Below are 22,146 nucleotides of genomic sequence, written 5' to 3'. Positions count from 1 at the left end.
GCCCCACACCGTTTATGAACGCTACGGGTGGCATTGCTACCACCGACACGCGCGGCTCCAGCGGCAGAATCCTGCCCCAGGCGTTACGCCGCGCTCCAATCTCGGAGCTCTGCTCTGCTCCACGTCCTCCTGAGGCACGGCGGCATCCCAGCGGCTGGGCAGCTCTCCGTAATAAAAACGCGTGTTTATAAATCCATTTCCCTGGTTTTATTAAATGTTCCACGTATGTACATTTTAAAGATGAACCATTTACAGGTCTGCACATGCTGCCTCCTGCTTTCCTTAGGTCATAGGGCAGGTTCACAAAACCTCTATGGAAACAGAAAGGTGCAGGTGCTTCCGAATTCTGTATGTCAAAATGCTTCCGCTTATACCGTAATACATACAATTAAAAAACCCTCAAACATGCAAATTGTAGAAAAATTTAAGCTGGCAGTGAAAAATAAAAACAAACGTCTTCTTTTTGTGCATGTCACAGTTTGTTTCGTTAAATCAGATTTCTAATGCTAAGGAACGTAGTGTCTGATGCCACTGCTTAAAGCACGTTTATCAACTACTCGTCGTTAATCAACGCTTAATGGTCCATACATTTAGCTCCCATCTACAGGGGAAGACCAAGGCAGCCTCGGCTTCCCTCCTCCATCTGCACTCTCGGGACTCTTTGGAGCGCGGTGCTGCCGGTGGCTCCCATGGAGGACCGACCCGACCCAACCGCGCGGCAGCGCTGGGGCTCCACAACCATCGCCGGCGTTGCGCAGGCAAAACGCTTCCGCTTGTGCTCGGATCCCGCGTCCCAGCTCACAAGCCAAGGAATTACTCTTTAAAAGAAAACAAAATTAAAAAGAAAGAAAAAGCAAACCAAACCCAACTCGCAAGGGCCAACTGTAGGAGGTTCACACGCTAAAGCAATCGTTCATACCTAAATTCAGCACAGAAACCTAAAGCTCCGGGTCAAGTGTTAAAAAAAAACAACCTGTGTTAAGACATCCAAAAGGTTTATATACCGGTTCGTCAGCTACATCTGTTCTCCTTTCTTTAGAAATGGTCACATTGACAATGTATAATTCAAAACATTTCTGCACAATAAAAACAGAAAACTATGATACAGTGAGGTAAAGAAAACGCAAAAATATTCACCCACAATATATTTTCAGAAAATACCAACACAGTGATTTTTCTTTAAAAAAGCACAAAACTTATAAATGAACAGCATAAATGGCTATTTATCTGAGTGATCGCCTACAAATTTCCTAAACCCACAAATCCACAGGGAAGTGTAATGGTCTCATCCAACATTTATTGAAAAAACCCTTTCCAGATCACCAGCTCGCAGATCAGTGCTCAGATTTCCATCAGATCCAACTCGGCGTCTTCGAAGCCGTAAAACGACTCAGTCTCGCTCTCCCCCTCGAAGAGCTGGTGCAGGATCTCGGGGTCGGCGCACTCCTCATTCTGGGGCTGATCCTCTCCCTCTGCCGCCTCCTGCGGCTGCTGCTCCTCGCCCAACTTCAGCTGCTCCTCCAGCGCCGCGATCAGCTCCTCCTGCATGTCGGCGTTGCGCGTGGCCGAGTTGGCCGTGCCGTCCGGCCCCGGCAGCACGCTGGCCACCAGGAAGGACTGCTGCACGAGTTCGGGAGAGTCACTGATGACCTCCAGCACCTCTGCCAGCCAGCACAAAACCAACTGGAGAAGGATGTCCGAATCGCACGTGGAGTCCGCCATCTCCTTGGCCTGCTCTTTCCACTTTTTATGCAAGAAATTTTTCACAGTCCTTTTTATACAAACATCCAGGGGTTGGATTTTGGAGCTGCAGCCGGCAGGCACGACAGCCGGGAGAGTGCTGGAAGCACTCAGCAGGGACAGTACCTCCTCCGAGAGGTGCGTTCGGTGGCAATCCAGCACCAGCATGCCCTTGCTGTTCTGGCACTCGGTGTGCTTCTGCCACACTCGCGATGCCCACAGCTCCATGACTTCGTCGTCGCTGTAGCCATTCTCCTTCGCTTCCAGTATGATGGATTCAGGCACGTTGGCGGGCTGCTGGACGTGACCTCTGTAGAAGACCAACGTGGGGAGAACGCTCCCGTCGGCGAGGATGGTGAGGACCACGTCGCACCAGGGCTCGCCAGTCCCCACCGTCTGCAGAGCGTTCTCCTTCTTGTCGTCGCTGCTCAGCACCTCCACGTCAAGGAAGAGGGAGATCTCGTCGATGGCCGCGATCATGGAGAGGGGCAGGTCCTGCGTGTGGATCTGCCGCTGCACGAACTCGATGAAGCAGCCGGCGTTGTCCTCCACCTCTTTGGGGAGCGCGTGGGCCACCGCCCTCCGCGCATGCATGCTGAGGTTGTGCCGCAGCATGAACCGCACGGCCCACTCGTAGGAGATCTTGAAGCCGCCCTCCAGGGAGCGGCCGAGCTTCGTGGCCTTCTGGAAGAGCGTCTCCTCGTTGACCGGGAGCTGCTGCTCCCTCTGGGTGAGCACCCACTCCGCCAGCTTCTCCTCGGCCTCCAAGCTCAGGTATTTGCCCTCCGACAGCGATGCCAAGTTCTCCTCTTGGAAAGCCTGGAACCTCCGGAGCCAGCGCTTGATGCGCCGCTGCGGGTTCCGGAAGTGCTCGGCCGCCTGCTCGGTGCTGCAGCACAACGCAAACAGAACCACCCGCAGCTTCTTCACCGACAGCTGCTCCTTTCTGCTTGCAGCTTCCGCCTCCTTCATTGGCTGCTCGTCTTCCTGAGCATCGATATTCAAGCACTCTTCCTCCTGGCAGAGCAGGGGCCGGGTGTGGGCTGCCAGTGCCACTTCGGGCTCCAGGTCATCCTTCGCAGGTAACACAGACTTAGTTTTCACAGTAGCAGCTTTACTGGGGGAATAGGCAGGGCACGTGTTCTTCATGCTTCTGTCCTGGGGCTGGATGTGCCTTGGGGAGAGAACACAGTGCCTTCTTAAAACCAAGGAAATGAAACCGCAGGGGGAAAACAAGCAACCGACCTCCAGACTGAACAGATGACAGGAGAGTTCACAAAGAGTTTACCTGGAATGTGATATCCAAGTAGGCCCTGCAGAAAAAGACAAAGACGGTTGCGGCTTTGCAAACAAGCAGGAAGTCAGTGCAAACACACAGCGCTCTCGCAGAGATAAGGCTCAGGCATCCCCATCTGCTGCAAGAACCCGATGCTCATTCAACCCCTTCCCTTCCCCAAGAGGTCTTGCACCCACATCCAAACCAATGAGAACTGCCCGCTAGCAGCACCAAAACCCCACGGAAACCCAAACCCATCAGAAATAAACACCGGGAATTTGCTTAGGAAAGCTCAACTTCGGCCAGATGCTGTAGGCAATGACCTTCAGTTTTGCAAATTGCACTAATGGCAACAAATGGTTGGAGCAGCAGCTCCGGGCCCCATTCAAAGCCCAACATCAGCAGCTGCTCCAGGCTTCTTGGTGTCACAAAGGTACAATGATGTCTCAAAGGAACAGAGCAGCTCTCTGAAGCCCTCTGCATTGTTCCTTCCTGGGAATACCTCCTGAGATCTAAGATGCACGGCTGAGCTCAGGCTGACAGCCTCACTGGAGACTTAGCTCTCATCTCCATAACAATTGCGACACATTCAGCAACTACAGAAGATCCCCAAGCTGCATTTCACTGATGCTCAGCAGTCAGTGAGTGCTGGGACAAACGGCTGCGTTTGAGCTGGGCTCCAGGAACTCATGCATTACATCTTTCACTAATTATTCCAACTCTTCTGCTCCTTTTCCAAACTCCTACCTCGGAAAATAATGTTGCTGAACTCGTGTGATGGGTTGAAGACCAAATGCTTGGCCATCACATCACCCTCCGACGACGCAAAGAGGCAGGAGGAGCAGCACAGCTTCACACCACTGTACAACAAGAAGAAAGTGAGCTCTGTACCAACGTTAAGCTATTACAAGAGATGCATGCCCACATCAGGGAGAAAACATCACCCTTGAGCGCTGCAGTGTCCCCTCCCTAAGGAACTGACCTCCCTCTGGAAGGCAGCGGTGGTTGCCTTCACTTGATCTACGTTGCTGCATTGCAAATATTAAGTAGTGCTTCTTAAGAAGCAGATGTGAAAGTAAAGAACAGGACAGATCAGGAAATGAATGCACACCGGATCCCCGGGTGATTAAAGTGAGAGGACAAGTCTTCCCTTACCAGGCAGTGTAGTTCTTGAACAAAGCCAAGTATTTGGGACTCTTCCTGGGAACGTGGTTGCTGTATGACAAAAGGGTTAATGAAAGTCAGAATTGTTCCAGATATCTGAAGGTTATAAAGCCACATGAAATCTGGCATGTTTACAAAGACAGACCCAACCCTGGCTTCAATCCTCCTGTTTTGTCTTGTATTTAAAGAAGCAAAAATGCTACAAATTTTTTGCTAAAAAAGCAAAAATGGGGTCTAACAAAGGTCCTGTACAGGCTTATAAAACCACAGCATAACTTCTTTTCATTTACTTTTTAATGGTATTTTTCATGTGGATATGGGACTTTAGCAAGAAATCCTAGAAGCACGGAACAACGAGCTTGCAGGACGCATGCTGTTAGCCACAGCACCGCGTGGGGAACAGATCCTTCAGCTCTCACACCCAGTTTTCCCATCTTATCCCAAAGCTGTCGCCCACATCTGTGCAGACACAGAACGCACACCTTACAGACCAAGCACTGGTGTGGAACCCCTTTGTGGGACGCCACGACACTCAGCCATCACACCTACTTGATCATGTGGTTGGCGTAGGCTCGGGAGCAGCACGTGCTGTAGCGGCACAGCGAGCAGTGGACGTAGGTGGGGAAGTGGTTCGGGAAGTCGGGGATCTCAAAGCTGCACTCCAGGCAGGTCTGCCTGCCCAGGACGCTCCTGAGAAGAGAGGGAAGTGGCTGTCAGTGGGAAAGGCATCTGCAGCTACAGCCACCATCGGCACACACGTTTAGGGACACGCGTCAGCTTCCTGAAGTTAAACTGGTCTTGTCCTGCACCAAAGCTTTTGGGTGCTTCAGTGCCAGGCTCAATGCCTCTCACATCACAATGGAGTGGATAATAAATGAAAATAAATGAAGACAAAGAGGCATGGCACAGGGTGGGCAGAAAGCCCTTTGGAGATGGAGTCTCACTGTTTCTGCCAAATTGCCCACCTAATTAATCATCACAGAATAGCTTAAGATTGGAGGAGCCCCCAAAGATCATCAGTTCCAACAACCCCTGCCATGTGCAACCCCCTGCCACAGGGAATTCTGCCTTTCAGTTTCATCTGAAGAGCTTTCGTAACATGCTTTAATGTTGTTTTGTGGGAAGCTAGATTCTCCTGGCATAACATTTCCTTGGCAACCAGCGAGACACAGACCAGCCATCGCTGCAGCACAACAAGAGCCACCACACTGCCCTGAAAATCTCTGCAATTTGAAATTGAGCAACAAGTCTGACATTTTTTTGACGGCTCTCTTCTGGACGCTCCTCTGGACGGGCGGATACAGGAAGATGGGCTGCGGGTCAGCAGAGGAGAGCGGCGCGGCGTCCTGCCCAGCACTCTGCCCCATGTCGTTCGAAGAGATGGGCACCGTCCGGGGCTGTCCTCGGGATGCTCTGATTGTCACCTGCATAGAACAGAGCACTCTTACAGCACAAGGGCAGAAGCGAGCTATCTCAGTTCAGACTCCTCTTGGGCCAGTTTGGGGCACTTAAGGGAATAAATGGGTCTACGACACAACTCGTTCCACCCAGAGCAGGACAGAAGGCTTGAGCCTGTTTGCACCGAACAGAAGGCATCCAGTCAACAAATTGAGGCACCTTCAATTGCAGATGCCTTGGCTGGGCCAGCAAACGTGATGTACAGGATGCAGATGAGGCAAACATCTCTTCTGCCCACACCCATAAAGACACCATGGACGTCTCCCAAGGAACCAGGATTGACACTGGGGTTTCTTACCTTGGTTCCAGGCTTCAATCCTTCCAACTGTTTGGGCTTTCGGAACGTTTTGTGATGCTGCAGCTTGTGTTCAATTTTATCCTTGGCAAACAGGAATTGGAGTCTGCACTTGTTGCAATGATAAACACTCTTCTTCTAAAGCAAATGCAAACGAAACACATTCCGTGTCAGAGGAACAGGACCCACAGCACAGCAGGTTGTTTTGCTTTTTAAAAAAGAGAAGAAAAGTAGCACTATTCCCTCCTATAACCAAAGCTAGTCCCAATTTTTTAGAGCCTGAAAGGGCTACCGGCACAGCACTCCCTTCCCACTGACCCCCATCTCACTATTTTTGCATATTTTTTAATTAAAAAAGCAGTACTTGACTTAGGGGGAAACATTCCTTCCAAGCTTGCCTTGCCTTTGCCTCCTCCAGAAGCCAATGGAGGGCTTTGGGGGCAAATAAATGCAGGCACTTGGTAAGCAGGCCACACTTCTGCATTCTGCAAGCACGCTCCAGCTACACCCACATCAAATATGTTGTCAATACCACCAGCACACATGGAAACAGAACGCTCAGCTACCAGGCTGATTTGCATTTGCATCTGTACAGCATTATTTATTTATTACCTGAAGAAAAAAAAAAGTTAAACCCCCAATGAACACAGAGCTGCCGGTTCACCACCACACGAAGCACACACACAGCCCAGCAAAAACGCATTTCTTTCTGCAGCAATCTGTGCTGCTCCTAAAGGAGCAGTGCCTCTTCTCTGCAGCACAACCCCTGTGAAACATCCAGAATGACAGCGTGCAAATTGCATTTGTTACAGAGTGAACACAGCTTCCACCAAAACCCCTCTTTCAAACAGGCTTTCTCTCCTTTCTTCTCTTTCCTCCTTTCCTCTCCTCTTTCACTTGAACCCTGCCCCAGCACCTCCTCGCGCGCCCGCGACGAATCTCTGCAGACAGGTGAGGACAGACACAGTACCTGGTGCCTCATGAAGTGCTGCTGGAAGGCGTTGCCGTTCTTGAAGACCTTCAGGCAGTAGGGGCAGAGCAGGTGCCGCGTGTCCTCGTGGATCATTCGGAAGTGGCTGTCCACCTCTGAGTACAGCGACGAGCGGTACTGGCACACCTGCAGGCGTGGGCAGAAACAGTGCTGAAAGAACCTCAGGATGCAGCTCCACCGCTGCAGGATGGGGATCCAGTGGCACCGTGCAGATCCCCAACGACGATCAGCGGGGTTTTGGAACCAGGTTCCAAAGAACTTTCTCATCCCGTCAGTGAGGCGCCGAACTGGGCAGAGCAGTCAGAGCAGCTTGGGGAAACTGACTGAAACCTCTCACAAAAGAAAGGGGTCACAATTCAAACTCCAGATCCATGAGGAAAAGGAAGAGACAGTCAATGCGACACAATTGGAATATATTAAAAATTGTTTTCTTAGGGCCTTTCTTTTGGAGGGACAGCGCCGGGCCCCTGGGTGGAGATGTTATGTTCAGAATCCGGCACAAACCTCCTGACGACAAAAGGTGTCGCAAAGCCTCACCTCCACCAGAACGACACCCCCTCTTTTTTAAAATGGCTTTTAGTACCTGGCAAACATAGGGCATTTCCCCCGGCTTGTGCGTGTCTTTCATGTGCTGCAGGAACATCGGCTCGCTCTCAAATGCCCATTCACAAATCTTGCACTTTGCTGCAAAAGAAAAAAGAAAAGAAAAAGCAGCTAACAGCTGGAGGTCAACAAAGACAACAAGGCAAAACACACCACCGCTTACACCAAGTTCCTCTGAACAAGAGTTCCTTAAAGAAATCATTACCACTCTTTTTTTGTTAAGGTACTAATCTTAACAGGTTGGCTATCAACCTAAGACAAAAACCCTCTCAAACCCAGAACTACAGCAGCAAAACCAGCTTACTTGTTGACTCATAGGGACTGTGGACGTTCTCTAAGTGGCACTGGAGCTGAAACGGAGTGGAGAACTGCCTGTAGCAGTGCTGGCAGATGGTGTGCACGTCCACCTCTCCGTTCTGCTGGTCCAGTTCCACGTGGTGCTTCATGTGGTTCATAAATCTTATGAACAGAAAGGGTGTGAGCAGAAATCCACACATTTTGCACCTGTAGTCCTGGCAGCACTAGGAATGCTACACCAGGAGTTTTTTTAATGCATTTTATCATTACTTTTAAGGGCCCAAAAGATTGAATGATAAAACCAAAGTAACCTTTGACTCAAAAGAGCACTGAGGAGGTTCCTTCTCGCTCTTCCCAACACCAGCACACAAATCCCCTCTCCAGCAACCCCCTGTTCTGTAACTCCAGGAGTTACAGAGGAGATGTCGTAGTACAGCGCTTTGGAGCACTTCTGACCCCAACCACTATTCTTCTCTTCCACTCTTCTCCTCCAGCTTTCCGTTCTTCTTATCCATTCTACCTTTCCCTGACCCAGTGTGTGATGACAGACGAATCTCCTCGCTTTTCTGCTTCGGCTCAAAGCACACCCACACAAGGGACACCTGGGACACTGCTGCTCCCACCTCATTTTCACTCCTGCAGATCTGAGGCACCCAGAACACCGCAGCCTTCTTGTGGCCCGCTGCATCCCTTACCGTATGTTGTTCTTTAGCCTCTTGGTGCAGTGCGGACACCGGAACGAAGTCGGAACCTTGGGGAAGTTCAGCAGCTGGCTCACTTTGCCACCGTCTCTGCCATAGTAGAAGTCATCCACCAACATGATGAGCTTACTTTGGGACGAGTCAACCACGCCTTCACTTGACTCTGGAGCTTTAGCAGGTGGGGACAGTGCAGGGATAGGAGTGGAAGAGGGTGGGGAAGCAACAGCTGTGTTTTTTTCTGGAGATGGAGGCTTTGCAGATTGGATATTTGGTTCAGAATCGAGAGATTTTCTTTTCTTGAGGAATTCCACCATTTCAGGGCAGCAGTACTAAAAGACAAAAAAAAGAAAATAAAAGCCACACATTCAGAAGTATCCAGGAAGAACTACTGATGCTATTAAGGGCAAACAGGCAAAGGCTAACCAGGACTAAAAGGAGGCAGGTGCACTCCAGGAAACTCTGAAGGAAAAAATAACGCAGATTTAACATTCAGATCTCTGCTTGCTGTCAGTAGGATTGAAAAACAATCCTGGCACCAGCAGGACATCCAATTGAGGTCCTGACATCCTGAGGGATGCTGTGGACTTTACAAAGGCTCTCCTTTGCTATTTTCTTCCCTTTCACACAACCACTGATCCAGGAGAACTGTTCATCCCAGAGCGGTTACTTACGCACATATGTCCTCTTAAAGCTTCGGTGACTCGGAACTGAGCATCGCACCGTGGGCAGACCTTCCTGCCACCATCTTGCAAGTCAAAGGTGGGGATTGGAGATGAACTGACTGTAGCAGGAGAGAGAAAAACACCACAACACAAAACAAAAAGAAAATCGTTACTTGTCTCGGATCCAGGATGCAAATTCCCCACGATCTGTATGCTGAAACACACCCTTGTATCTTTAACATGGAGTATCTCAACATTACACTAATTAAAAACAAAAGGCTCAACTAATCTTTCCTTCTTTGGCCATTTCACACTTCAGTTTATAACCCTGTTCCTCTCCATCACCTTCACCCCCTACCTGTACACAGAAACTCAGCACAGATGACACAAAATGTGCATTCAAAGAACCACAGGACTCTGAGACTCCTTAAGGAGGTGATGGAACAGCAGCCAGGATTTGGTTCTTTCCCCTCCTCGTGCAGAGTGCTACGGCTGTGTGCGTTTCCAATATGCACGTCAATAATTTTGAATGCAAAATAATGTATGCAAGCAATATCCACAAATGAAATACGGCCACTGGATAAAAAGTGACACACAGATGACAAAGATTCAGGAATGAATGGGAAAGCTTTTTGAGTGCCCATGCAAACAATGAGATCTCAGCAGTTTCATCACCACACCTTTCAACGACGATGACGACGACGACGATTCCGACACGCTGGATCTCTGGGAGCCATGCACCGGGCTGCTGTTGGACACCACCATCGGGCCAGGGCTCTGCCCCAGCGAGGGAACAGTGTTCAGGGTGTTCACCAGCTTGGCAACCTCGTTGCTGTTCTCACCAGTCACTCCGGGTCTCTTCACGGTCACAAAGCTCGCGATGCTCACTGCCAAAGGCGGATAACAGAGAAGCATTAACAAGAACTGGTAAGAGCTGATGCACTGGGTGAAGCCTGCCCCCACTTGCATGTCTCTTGTCTTGCTCTTCTACCTTTCATCTTCTACCAGCCATCGATTCTGTCCAGCAAAGCGAAGGGGAAAGACTGGGCAAGTAAATTTCCCTTCCAGATCGTGCTCTAAGACATGAGCCATTCCCTACAGTGGACTGAACAAGATACTGATGGTCACAAAACCACTTGTACTTCTTTCCTACATGCAGCTGTAGGCAATTAAGGCCACTTAAAGGTAAAAACAAAGTGACGACTTGCTGCATGAAGAAATATATAGTTTTTTAAGTTGTCTGTTGCTATTTTTGAGCGATCCTATCGCTCATGAACTCAGCATTAAAAAAAAAAAGCCCTGTGCCTAGTTTCTGTTAGTTGTCTGCTCATTATCTTTCAAAATCACAAGCGATTAACAAACAGTACTTTCCCCTTTTGGGGACTTCTAACTGATGGTCTCAGAACATCCTCCAAAACACGAAATCTAAGGGATTCTCAAAGCAAACTGGGCACTACAACACGATGCTCGTTGTCGTCCAGGCTGGTAAGGAGATGAAGCATGAGTCAGTGCCCAAAGCAAAAATAGAACCCAGGAGCTCTGACTCAACTTCTGCGTTTCAGCTCTAAGCTGTATGTTTGAAAAGCAAATTACAGACAGCGTTACGAGTCCCCTTGCTTCTCCAAGTCTTACCTAATTTGGGGTTAGTAGCTTGACTGGACTGCCCTGGCTGCTGCACAGTTAACTGTCCCAGAGGTGTTGGCTGCGTTGCAGTAGGAGTTGTGGAGGTGCTGGGAGAGGACTTACTTTGCTGTTGTGACTGGGACTGCGGCACTGTGCTCCTGATGGTGAGCGTGGCCGGAATGACCGTAGTGAAAGTGTTGGTGGTGGGTCGGACCGGCATGGTCGTACCTGGTCTCACCTGGGCCACCTGGGAGAACACCTGAGGAACGCCAACTGCTGGTTTGACAAACTGCGTACCTGGGGCTTCAAACAGAAATGAATAAAGGGAGGTCAAATCAACAAAGTCCACCCCTTGCCCAGGGTAAGATCTGTTTTCTAACACTTGGGAGCCAAGCTCCCCAAATTCCCACTCATTTCAATGAAAGTTTTACAAGTTCAGCACCTAAATTTTCTTTCCCAAACAGCCTGAATTGAACACGAATCAGAGCACATCGAATCATTACCGCTGGAAAAGACCTCCAAGACCAACAAGTCCAACCCCAACCCACCTCCACTAAACCACATCCCCACATGCCACACCTCTCAAGACTCTGTGTGTGATTTTGAAAGAAGTTACAATGTTCTGTGAGGCAGGCACTCCTTCCACTTGAAAGACCCCCATATGCCCAGTGGTTTATTATTGCTGCCAAAGGGTCCACTCTCAGCTGCACACAACTGGCAGAATTGGAGCAACTAATACACACATTTCATCAACTACAGAACTGGAAAAGCCCCTTCTCTAGAGCTCCAAGGTTTGCATTTCAGCTGCATATTTCAAATATGTAATATCTGTCCTTGGTACTCAGTAAAGAAAGATGACAGAAGCATGGCTTGGATTGGTTTCAGTCCTTACCTGGGACGAGGGTGATGGGTCTGACTGTCTGACCCTGCTGCACATTCAGAACGATTCCCACTTGATTCATGGTGTTTTGCACAGGCCGCACGTTCCGCACAGGAAATCCCTGCAATCAAACAGTAATCACTGATATACCAAAAACACACCAAGCACATTCAATTTGAGGTTTCTACCCTACAAAAACAACCAAACAAAAATAATCAAAACCACAAATGAAACAAAAAAACCGCCAATCTAATGAGCACCCCCCAGCACTACCATCTATGGGATCAACTGAATCAAGGCCATACTGTTTGCAGGCAGCACCTTACCCAACAGCAGGACCTCCTTCCTACTGATTTACAGCCTCTACTCTGACCTCTCCTTCCTAAGCACCTACTGAAGTCTTCTCCCAGCTCAATTTGAAATGCTGTACTCGCAGCAGCAGTTATTTCCTGAGATAGGTAAATTCTCTGCTTTGTGGAATCACAGAATTATTTGACTTGGAAGAGACCCTTAAAGGACACCTTGTCCAATTCCTCTGCAACGAACAGGGCACCCACAGCTCCATCAGACACTCAGAGCCTGGTACAGCCCAACCCTGAATGTCCTCGTTGGCTAAAATCTGTAAGGATGAGCGCATCAGACCTTCCTTCCCAGCCTGCATGCAGGAGTGGGGCTGCGAGGGCACCCACCTGGGTGGTGATGAAGATGGGCTGGCTGGTCACCGGGGAGTTCGTGACGTGGTTGGCATTCTGCATGATCTGCACGGGTCTTAACACTGGCTGGGTCACCATGGTGCCCAGACCCGAGCTTGGGTTCTGGGTGAGGATCAGGGGCTGCCCGCCTTGCTGAACAAGAGGGTTGCCGGCTGGAAGAAACACAGAGATAGAGCAAAAGTTGTATTTGTCAATGAAAAAAGCTTCTGCAGAACTGGAATGACTTTTTCAGAGCACGCTTTAAAAGTAAACTTGTGAAACTATCAGACCCTTCTATCTGCTGCGTTAAAACTCCCTTCTGAGCTGCCTAAGAACAAGGTGATCAAAACTCTTTGCTCTGAGCAACCTCAGAGACTGATTATCCTGGCTCTGCACGCCCTTTGAACACAACCACAGCAGCTAAAGAAAATATTTTTTTTAGTCTCATTAACTATTAAGCACAAATTCACCTGCTGGCAGATACTGGGAAAATTTATGCTCAACCACTCACTCCAGCCCCTGGTGCAACACTGTGCAAGTCTGTGAAGAGCATTGCCAATCCCAGGCAGCTCGGTGCCAATTAACCAGCACCAGAAGGACACACGAGTTCTGAACCCCCTAAAGCCGTGTCCAGCATCCTCCGACTTGGAGAGGACTGCAGCACTGAACTTCCACGAGGCACCAGACATGCTTCAACACCACAATTACAGAACACGTGACAACATCGGGCTCCCGCCGAAATCATAATATGTGTCGTAAGAACATCTCAGAGTGGCTTAAGTGCTTTTTCTCCTAATTTGAGTGACATGCCCTGATTGAAACTCAACTCCAAACATCCCATGTCCACCACTAGAGCCACCCGACTCCCCACTACCTACAGACAAAAAGCATCCCACAGCTCTCTGCACTGCCAGCTGTTTGGGTCAAGCCTCCCATGACGGAGATCTGCCTCAACTATTTTCCATGATGAGCTGCAACCACAGAGCCATAGAATGTCGTGAGTTGGAAGGGCCCGCCAAGATCACAGAGTAAAAAACAAACCATGCTTCTTCTGATACCGCTCTGCCTTATAACATTTTCCTTACGAACCCCAGAACCTCTGCACGTTTGCCCAAGGGACTTTGTGGCCCATGATCACCCTAAAGAAAATCCATACAGTTGGGTCCCTCTGTTTCCAGCAGCTCATTATTGTTGTCCGCATCCTCCAGCCAAGATCCCATTTGTTCCACAGGCTCTCACTTGCCAACCAGAAGAAATATTTGCACAGGATGAGGAAATCCAAAGCCTGGAATACGGCCCAGTTACTTCCGAGGGCACCAAATGTGGCACCAAAGCAACAGCTGGGAGGATTTCTCGTCTACTGGCAGCGCTCACTGACAACTGAGCACTGGGGAAGTGATAAAAGGAAGGGAAGAGAAGATGAAGAAGGACATATGCTAGGGAAAGGAGGCAAAATGGTCTACAGACACCAAAGCACCCATCCAGAAAACCAAAGAACCACACAGTCATAGAATACTCCAAGCTGCAAGACCACCGAGGCCAACTCCTGGCTCCACAAAGCACTACCCAAAAATCAGAGCTCACACACAGCAACAGATCTGCATAGATAAAACACAACACATTTTCTAAATATCATGTGGGAGGGATAATAATAATAATAATAATAATAATAATAATAATAAAAATTCAGGCCATTATTATTTTGAACAACTCAGAAAATGAAGACAATACTTAACAGGGCTTCAGCTCCTTCTTCCTCTGCACCATTCTACCTCTTGGCATAAAGCTCTTCCACGTATTCATATTTACCGAACTCAAACCATAGTGAGGAACATCAAAGGGATTCTTATAGAGGAATAATAATGCCTAGGTTTTAAAAGTGTATGATTTATTATTTTTTAAAGACCATTACTACTATAATTCATGTCTTGAGGGCAAAGGGCTTCCATACTGGAAGGGGAAAACCACACAGGAATCTTCCCACTGTGCATTTCATAGAATCAGAGCACAGCTGGGTTGTGAAGGACCTTAAAGATCATAGAACCATGGGATCACAGCACAGTCTGGGCTGGAAGGGACCCTAAAGCTCACAGAACCAAAGCACAGCAGCACGGTTGGGACAGAAGGCTCCCCACAGTCCCAGCCCCACCCCTGCCACGGTCTGGCTGCCTCCCACCTGCTCAGGCTGCCCAGGACCCCATCCACGGCTTTGGGCAGCACCAGGGATGGGGCCCCCACCGCTCTGCGCAGCTGTGCCAAAGGACTGGAATCATTACTCAGCGCTTACGAGATGGAAAGAGCATCCAGACTGCTTCAGAGACACAAAATGGTCCAACACCACTGAAACTGCTGATGTTAAAAGAGAATGTTTCCTATGCAAATGTGGAAATCCAGGAAAAGACCTGCTGCGTGCCAAAACGTTCTGACCCACAGCCAACACAGCTTCTTTCAAATGAAGATGCTCTGCACTGACAGTCTGGATGCTGCCGACTGGCACTCCTCAGCGTACGGGATCCAAACACTTCCATGAAGCTTACACCACGCAGAAGAAGCCTATCCTGCACCATTTGCTTCTTTAGGGTCAGAAACAATGAGCGCAAACCCAGTGTTGCTGTCTGAGCTCCAGGGTCCAAGTGAAAAGGATGATGCGCTTCCAGCATTCACTGTTTTTGTAAGGAAAGGTCTCGGAGGAGGGATGGAGAGGAGGGAATTGGAACCAGAGAACAGTGGGTTTGGCAACCTTTGTAATCCCTTCACAACGCTCCTGAAAATCATCTAGGAAGTCTTGCACTCATTTAACAAAAGACAGCTTTGGCTTTCAGTCAATTTAAAGCAAAGAGTGGTTGACAAGGATGCTCTGATCAAGTCAGTCTGGTGATCTGGACCCCTTTCCCTGAGTACGGACCTGCCACGTTGTTCTCTCCAGAAAAGCTGCCCTTTATCAAGCAGTTCCTTTACACAACTCCTTTTATTGTGGCCAGGAAGGATAAAGCTGTATGCCCAATTTTCTGTAGGCTCTCATTAGTTGAGAATGACAAATCTGGAGCAGTGCATCCGAGAGCATCAGTGCTCCTCTTAGATTGCTTCCATGGAGATCCACGAGGCTTCCGCAGGTCCTGGAACACCTAGAGCTCACACAGATGTGCATAGATTCACTACTTCACCTCAGGGTAAGGAGAAGATCACGGCAGAAATCAGCTGAGGAAGAACAAGTTACATTCTTCTCTTTTTCTTACGGCTTCTCACATCTTCCATCCTCCAGGCAGCTCTGGAGGTTTATTTTGCTCCTTTGAGGGGAGCGACGCCAGCTGATGAAACAAGCTTCTGATTGAAGCAAGTTTCAATGCCTCGTGAGCTCCAGCAGCTTGGGTCCATCCCACAGCCTTCTGGGGCACAGCCTTTCCCTGACACCCAACTTCACAGCAGCACAACCTCCCTTAGAAGGACACCAAAGCCTTCTCAGAACCACCCATGAGTGAAACTGGGGCTGCAATGCAGCACCAGCCAGGCCAAGGCTCCTGCTGGCAACACAGTGCGGATGCAGACGGTGATTAAACCAGATGAAGGTTCTTTGCTTCCCATCTAACCCAACTTAACCTCACACTGCCCCCCATTCACCGCACGGTCCGTGGAAGCGCAGAGTTTCCTTCCATCATTTCTGCATTTCCAGGATCAAAAGCACTTTCTGATTCCTGCAAAAGGAATTGCAGGAATGTAAGCTGTATTGTTATCTGATGGTGGAATTATTAGAAAGGAGTCATGCTGTCAGGGGGACATGCAGCAGGGCTCCCATCTCACTTTCTTGTCAACAACAGTGCTTTTCTGGATACTGGGGCACTGTAACAACAGAGACACACACCAGCGAGCTGTGCACACACACAGAACGTAGCAAACTGGTTTGAGTGGGAAAAGGCACAGCTAACAGCACACAGCGGAAATTAAGAAAAGGAAAAATTAGGCCAAGCGTCACTTCAAATATATTTAGCTTTCACTGTTTTTTCCTTTTATGTCCCAGTAATTTGAGACATTTTAAAACTAATCTGCAGGGAACAAATCTGAAGATGAAATTCAGGAAGATGGAAAAAGATTAGCTAAAAGAGACTTCTGCCTTCGGTGAGGAAATCTTCCTTCTTGACTTTTGGATGTGGGACCATTCCCATCCAGCCCGCTGCTCTGGTTGCCCAGAAGAGCTGCTAGTCTGACACAGAGCCATTAAGGTTGAGAAAGGCCTCTAGGATCACCAAGTCCAGCAGCCAACCCAAGCTACCATGCCCACCTACAGAACTGTTAAGGCTGGAAAAGACCTCTAAGATGCCCAAGCACAACCCCAACCCATCCCACCACGGCCACTGACCATGCTCCCAATCTTGGACGCCTCCAGGGACAGTGGCTCCACCTCCCTGCTCCAATGCATCACCACTTTTGGAGAGAAGAAATATTTCCTAATATCCTACCCGAACCTCTGCACTGTTGAGCAGTACAGCATGCTGCAGGGACATTTGGGTGCATGTTTGTCGCCGTATGGTCAGTCAGTTTGGGAGTTAGATATTTAGGATGCAGGAGGATGCTGTGGCTTAAGAAAGCAATAAATGTTAGGGCTCCAGGCTGGCTCACAGTGATTTACATCCTGGAGGGGAAAAGCAAAACAAAGCCTAACAAAACCTTACACTGAGAGAATGGGTAGATTTAATGGGCCTTTTTCAGCCCTAGCTTGTAAGTCTTCTTAATTAACGTAAAACAAAATGCAAGATGACAGCCATGAGCATAAAAAACCAGACTGCCCAAAGCCGGGACAGCTCAGACACAGCCCACGGCTCTGCAGTCAAAGTGAGGCTGTGGGGGATGTGACCCCTGGTTACTGGGCCAGCATGGGCTGCAGAAGGGACCGATGCCCCCGGGGCACTTGGCCACCTCAAATCCTCACTGGCAGAAAGCCAGCAAGGATTCCCTGCAGGACAGGAGATGGCAGCAGCTCAGAGAACATGGAGCTCTGAAAGAAAAAGCCACGTTGCAGGCTGAAGAGTTGTGTTTGTGTTGGTCCCAAAGACCTCCAAGATCATCAAGTCCAACCATCAACCATCACCACATACTCACAGTATCATTAATGATGGAAAAGACCTCTAGGATCAGTCCAGCCATCAACTCATCCCCATCAAGCCTACCCAATCCTAGAATCATTAAGGCTGGAAAAGACCCCCAAGATTTCCAAGTCCAACCGTCAGCCCACCACCACTCACAGGATCCATCCTCTGCTGCATAGATACCATCAAAAGGAGGATTAATTCCACCATCAAGCTGAAGTGCTCCACAAAGATTCACAACCAAGCGTGTTTCCCTGCTTTAGCCTGCAGAATCTCAGTGTCTGTCACCAAACCAAGGGCAAAGCTGTGCATTCCTGCGTGTTTTCACACGGCCTATCAGCACCACGTTCCTCCTGCCAGTCTGCAGCAGATAAGAACAACGCAGAGCCAACCCACAGCACCAACCTCAGCTTGAGACAAATGGCTCCAAGATGCAGAACATTTTGTCTCAGCAGCACAACCAGAGCTGGCCTGGCTCTGCAGCCCCGAGTTCTGTGCATCTGAAAAGCAATGCTGCCTCAGGGCTGCAAAGGTCACTGCCTTCCCTCCTCCCTTCTGAAGCAAACCAATGCACACCTCTGAGGTCTGCAGGCATTTCCAGTTGCATCCCTGCCCATACCTTTAATTAATGATTAAAGACCACAGGTGTTACCTCTCCAACTATTTCTGACCGCAATTCAGAATACAATTATCAATAAGGTGAACACAAATAGCCTGTGATTCCACTTCTCCAGCACAGAGCAAAGTGATAAATTGCAGCACGGCTGGGTTGGAAGGGACCTTAAAGATCACAGACCACGCAGGCATCGTCACTCACTGCACAGCAAGGGATGGAGGAAGGAAGACGGAATCAACACCACTTGTTTTCCTTTCCCACCTTTCCTCACTATAGATTTGAGGTAGATGCTGGATCTCCAAATTGGCTTCCTAAGCCAAGAGCTTATTGTGACTCCTTTGAAACAACAAAAAATAAAGGAAAAAAGAAAAATTCTTAAGATTTCTGTGATTCTGCCTAATCCTTCTGAATCTAAGAGGTGCAGGAATCCAATCTGGATGGGTCTTTGTCACAAATTCCACCGGTTTTACAGGATCCAGGAGTCCTTTGGATAGCAGATCCCATGGATAGCCGATTCCATCAGCAAGATCCTTGAACTTTACTAGAGTACTCAAATGTTACAGTGATAAACAAAATATCTGCTAACGATGTATTTTAGTAGCCATGCACATTTTTCCTCTTTTTTTAAGCAGTAATCTAACTGGCACACTGTTATCACCAGGTCTTTGTTAATTGTAACAGATTTAAACACCTGTCTCCATTCACTTCTATTAGTAGAGCTATGAAATATCAATCACCAGTGCACTACATGGTGACACCTCGTGCGCTCGCAGTGCCAGGCACTCTGAAGACATTTCCAAGAGAGGCTCTGAGCACCATCTGAAACCGATGTGTTTCTCATTACTTGTGTCTGATCAAATTTTACTAACAATGAAGCGGTGACTTTTAAGTGAGTCTGACAAGCAGATCTACACATCCCAAAGGAACTTAAAGACACTTTCGATCTCAGCACTGAGTTATGCACAGAGGTTGCTTAAGCTGCCTCTGAACTGAAGCCACAAAACCCTTTCACAACTAAAGAAATGGAATTATTCACCTTGGAACTTGGTCAGCACAGCAGTTAGAACACATTCCTCGTGCAAACACATCTCGGTGCAGCACGGTGACCATGAGCAGTCATTGTTTTTAATTCTTACCTTGCCTTTCTCTTTACAAACATCCTCCTACCTTACCAGCTCCAAACACCCTTTGTCAAAGCAAGCTCCTCACGGACCTTTCCCTGTATGAAGGCCAGAAGCAGGAGCTGACAGCAGTCAGCAAACCCTCCATAAGCTCACCTCCAATTAGCAGCTCCAATTAGCAGCCAGCTCTCCAAAGCCCCAGGTGCCAAATCCTTCCACAAACACAATAAGTTAGCAGCCAAACGTTAACAACACCAACCTCCAGCAATGCTTCCATGGCACTGCACACTGGATCACTGCAGGACCACGAGACACGTGGAACCCCAGGCCTACAACAAGATGGTCCCATTTCTTCTTCTAGATATTAAGCTGATGCACGCTTAACCTCAACTAAAAGAGCAAGAAAAAGTAATTGCAGGGGCTAAACAAAAGCCTAAAACTTATTACATGGGTCAGTCAACTTCACCCACACGCTTCTCTAGGGTAAGTGTTCTTTTCACCATGCACCAGACCCAAGTACATGGGAAGAACCAAAGGGGCAGTAGAATGTTTTTTCCTAATGACAGTCATGCTTTAATTCCTAAATCGTAAAACGTTAATTGTTGAGTTTTAATTTGTACAAAATAGGTGCAACAGCCCAACTCAAGGCACTGATACCAACAGCAATCCGACAGCGCTGCTCTCACACTTTACTCAGAGCTCCTTACAGAGTTATCATCTTCTGGAAAACAAAGCCTCCACGCCCCCAATTACTGCTCTGCACATCTGACACAGCCAGCAGATAATGACGTTTGCTGACCTGCACATTAAACACAAACTTTGAACATCAAAGCCAAGCATCTTTCCATTTACAGAAAACAGGTGACAGTAAAAGAATGGAACCGATTACCCCAAATAATGGGCTAAAGAAGGAACAATGATCAAGCTTCAATCTCACTGCCATGACTATGTAAGTTAAGACAGAGGAAACACAGTTACCCACTGAATCCTTGTCAACTTCACCCACTTCAGAACTGCTAGGAGGACCTGAAAGAGTCGCAGCTGGGTGCTGACACCTCCTGAAGCACCCTGTACAATGAGAAGCAACGCCCTGCTCTTCTTTTATCAATTCTGCAGCACTTTGGCCACATGGCATGAATCTCCCCCCAGGTTTCTGCACCTCTTGAAACCTCACTCCTGCACAGCTGGAACAAGAGCTCAAAAATGGGCATTTATTACATTGTTAACAGGATTCGTAGCTATCAAACGTGACTACTTACTGATAGACATAACCAGTCGCTGCCATTTCCCCTTAATACCCAGAGCTGGAATAATTCCGGACTAAAATAGTTAATTACCCGTAGTAGTTTTATCGACCGAGTTATAATCCTCAACCACAGAATCTTCAATCACATCACTGATCTTCTGCCATGGCTCCAGCTCCTCCTCCTCACATTCCATAAAAAGGTCCGTGTCCGCCATCCTGCAGAAAAAAGAAAACCCTTTATGGGATAACTGCATTTTGTCAGGCAGCAAAAGCTTTATTGTAAGTACGACTCTAACAACAGAATTATTATTTTCAGGAAATTCAGCGATCTTTGCCTAGCAAGCCTTTGGTTTTAACTTAAAACTGGAGTGCTTTCGCCTCTCCTCTTGCATGACAAAACCAACTTACCGGCTTCAAAAGGAGAATCCACTGTCCCAACCACAGAACCTTAAAATAAGTGAGGAACTGGGGTAAATAATCACGGCTTTTATTCTGTTCATGGTTCTGAGTACTCTAAGATTACTGCCAATACACAAAGGAGACCAAATATCCGACCACAACCCCGAAGTCTGCTCCAACCCAACCCTGGGTGGGCGCACCACTGCCAGTGCAGGGCATCACAACCCTCAGCACTTCTTGCCATGCTCTCCAGGCCTTCCCAGTTTGTTGGTACTTCTGAGCCCACTGTGCACCAAACAGGTTTTCTGGATCTGCCTGCAGCGACAGTCAGGTGTTTTCTGCTGGGGTTGCAGCCAAGCCAGACATCACTGAAATACAGACCTGAATGCACTTGAAGTTAAGGGTTCCCTCAGACATTCCAACCACCCAGTCAGAATTACACCCACAGTTCACAGTTATCAACAGCCTCCAGTGCCCTGCAGGTGGAACGAGATCTGGGCTGGAGACAAGGACCGAGTGTTCAAACTGAAGAGCAGAAATTCCACGTTAGCCCCAAGAAAAGCTGCCAGCACAGCCCAGGGGCCACGGAGCTCCAGCCCTGGATCCCTAAGAAAAGACAGATGGGCAAAAAGAGGCACACGCAGCATCGAGTGAGAGCAGTGCCCTCCTGGGGACACTGAAGGACCCGTCTTGGTATGAATTACACCCGTTAGCAGGCAGTTCTGCACTTCAGCTAACAGCAAGGACACTCTGCTTGGGGAAACAATTCAAAACTGACAGCCATTAGCTCTTGTGAATACACAGAACACCCCTAACCCAGCAGAGGCCACCTCACCCCAACGTACCCAAATCTCTGCTGATCAGCACAGTGTGAGCACAACGTTTCACATTGGGCATTTCACGTGCCCAGAATTCTCGTGGTCCATGAGCCAAAGAGAACAGCCAACAGAAGAAAACATGCCGGTCTCTCATCAGATGAAGTTCATTCTACAACAAAAAATCACAACTCACTGTCATAATCCCAAGGAGCAATTAACCACGTGCACTGCACGGCGCTCAGAAAGGCTCTCGTTCTGCACGTCATCCGGCACCTCAAAGACATCTCCGGCTCCTTTTACCCACTGCAGTTTTGTTATTAGGAAAAGCAGTAACGGCATTTTAAGGGTAGGAAGCAGGAATTGAGCCGTGAAAGGCTCTACAACAAGTGAAATAAAACTCCCGATGCTCAGCCCTCACCCACTGCACCAAACACAAATTTCCTTCTGTTTAAGACAAAAGAAAAACAACACAAAAGAGGCAGA

General features: G+C 48.4%; 1 protein-coding gene across 2 annotated transcripts; it reads right to left on the bottom strand.

The window, feature by feature from the left end:
- Window positions 1-1,341: 1,341 nt before the first annotated feature.
- On the bottom strand, window positions 1,342-20,661 carry POGZ (pogo transposable element derived with ZNF domain; the record flags this gene model as incomplete). Of its 2 annotated transcripts, none has more annotated exons than XM_079550946.1 (17): window positions 1,342-2,914; window positions 3,029-3,053; window positions 3,764-3,876; window positions 4,172-4,231; window positions 4,730-4,870; window positions 5,435-5,604; window positions 5,937-6,071; window positions 6,904-7,050; window positions 7,508-7,608; window positions 7,832-7,986; window positions 8,520-8,854; window positions 9,197-9,306; window positions 9,868-10,074; window positions 10,793-11,113; window positions 11,703-11,811; window positions 12,380-12,555; window positions 20,538-20,661. In XM_079550946.1, the coding sequence occupies 17 exons, from the start codon at window positions 20,659-20,661 to the stop codon at window positions 1,342-1,344; spliced, it is 4,002 nt and encodes a 1,333-aa protein (XP_079407072.1). The 2 variants fall into 2 exon arrangements, with proteins under 2 accessions (XP_079407072.1, XP_079407073.1); XM_079550947.1 differs by having other exon boundaries at window positions 10,820-11,113.
- Between the last annotated feature and the right edge of the window lie 1,485 nt (window positions 20,662-22,146).

This window comes from Tetrao urogallus, assembly GCF_951394365.1.
Source record: "Tetrao urogallus genome assembly, contig: SUPER_28_unloc_2, whole genome shotgun sequence".
Classification (NCBI taxonomy): domain Eukaryota; kingdom Metazoa; phylum Chordata; class Aves; order Galliformes; family Phasianidae; genus Tetrao; species Tetrao urogallus.
This window is presented reverse-complemented; position numbering and strand designations above follow the sequence as displayed.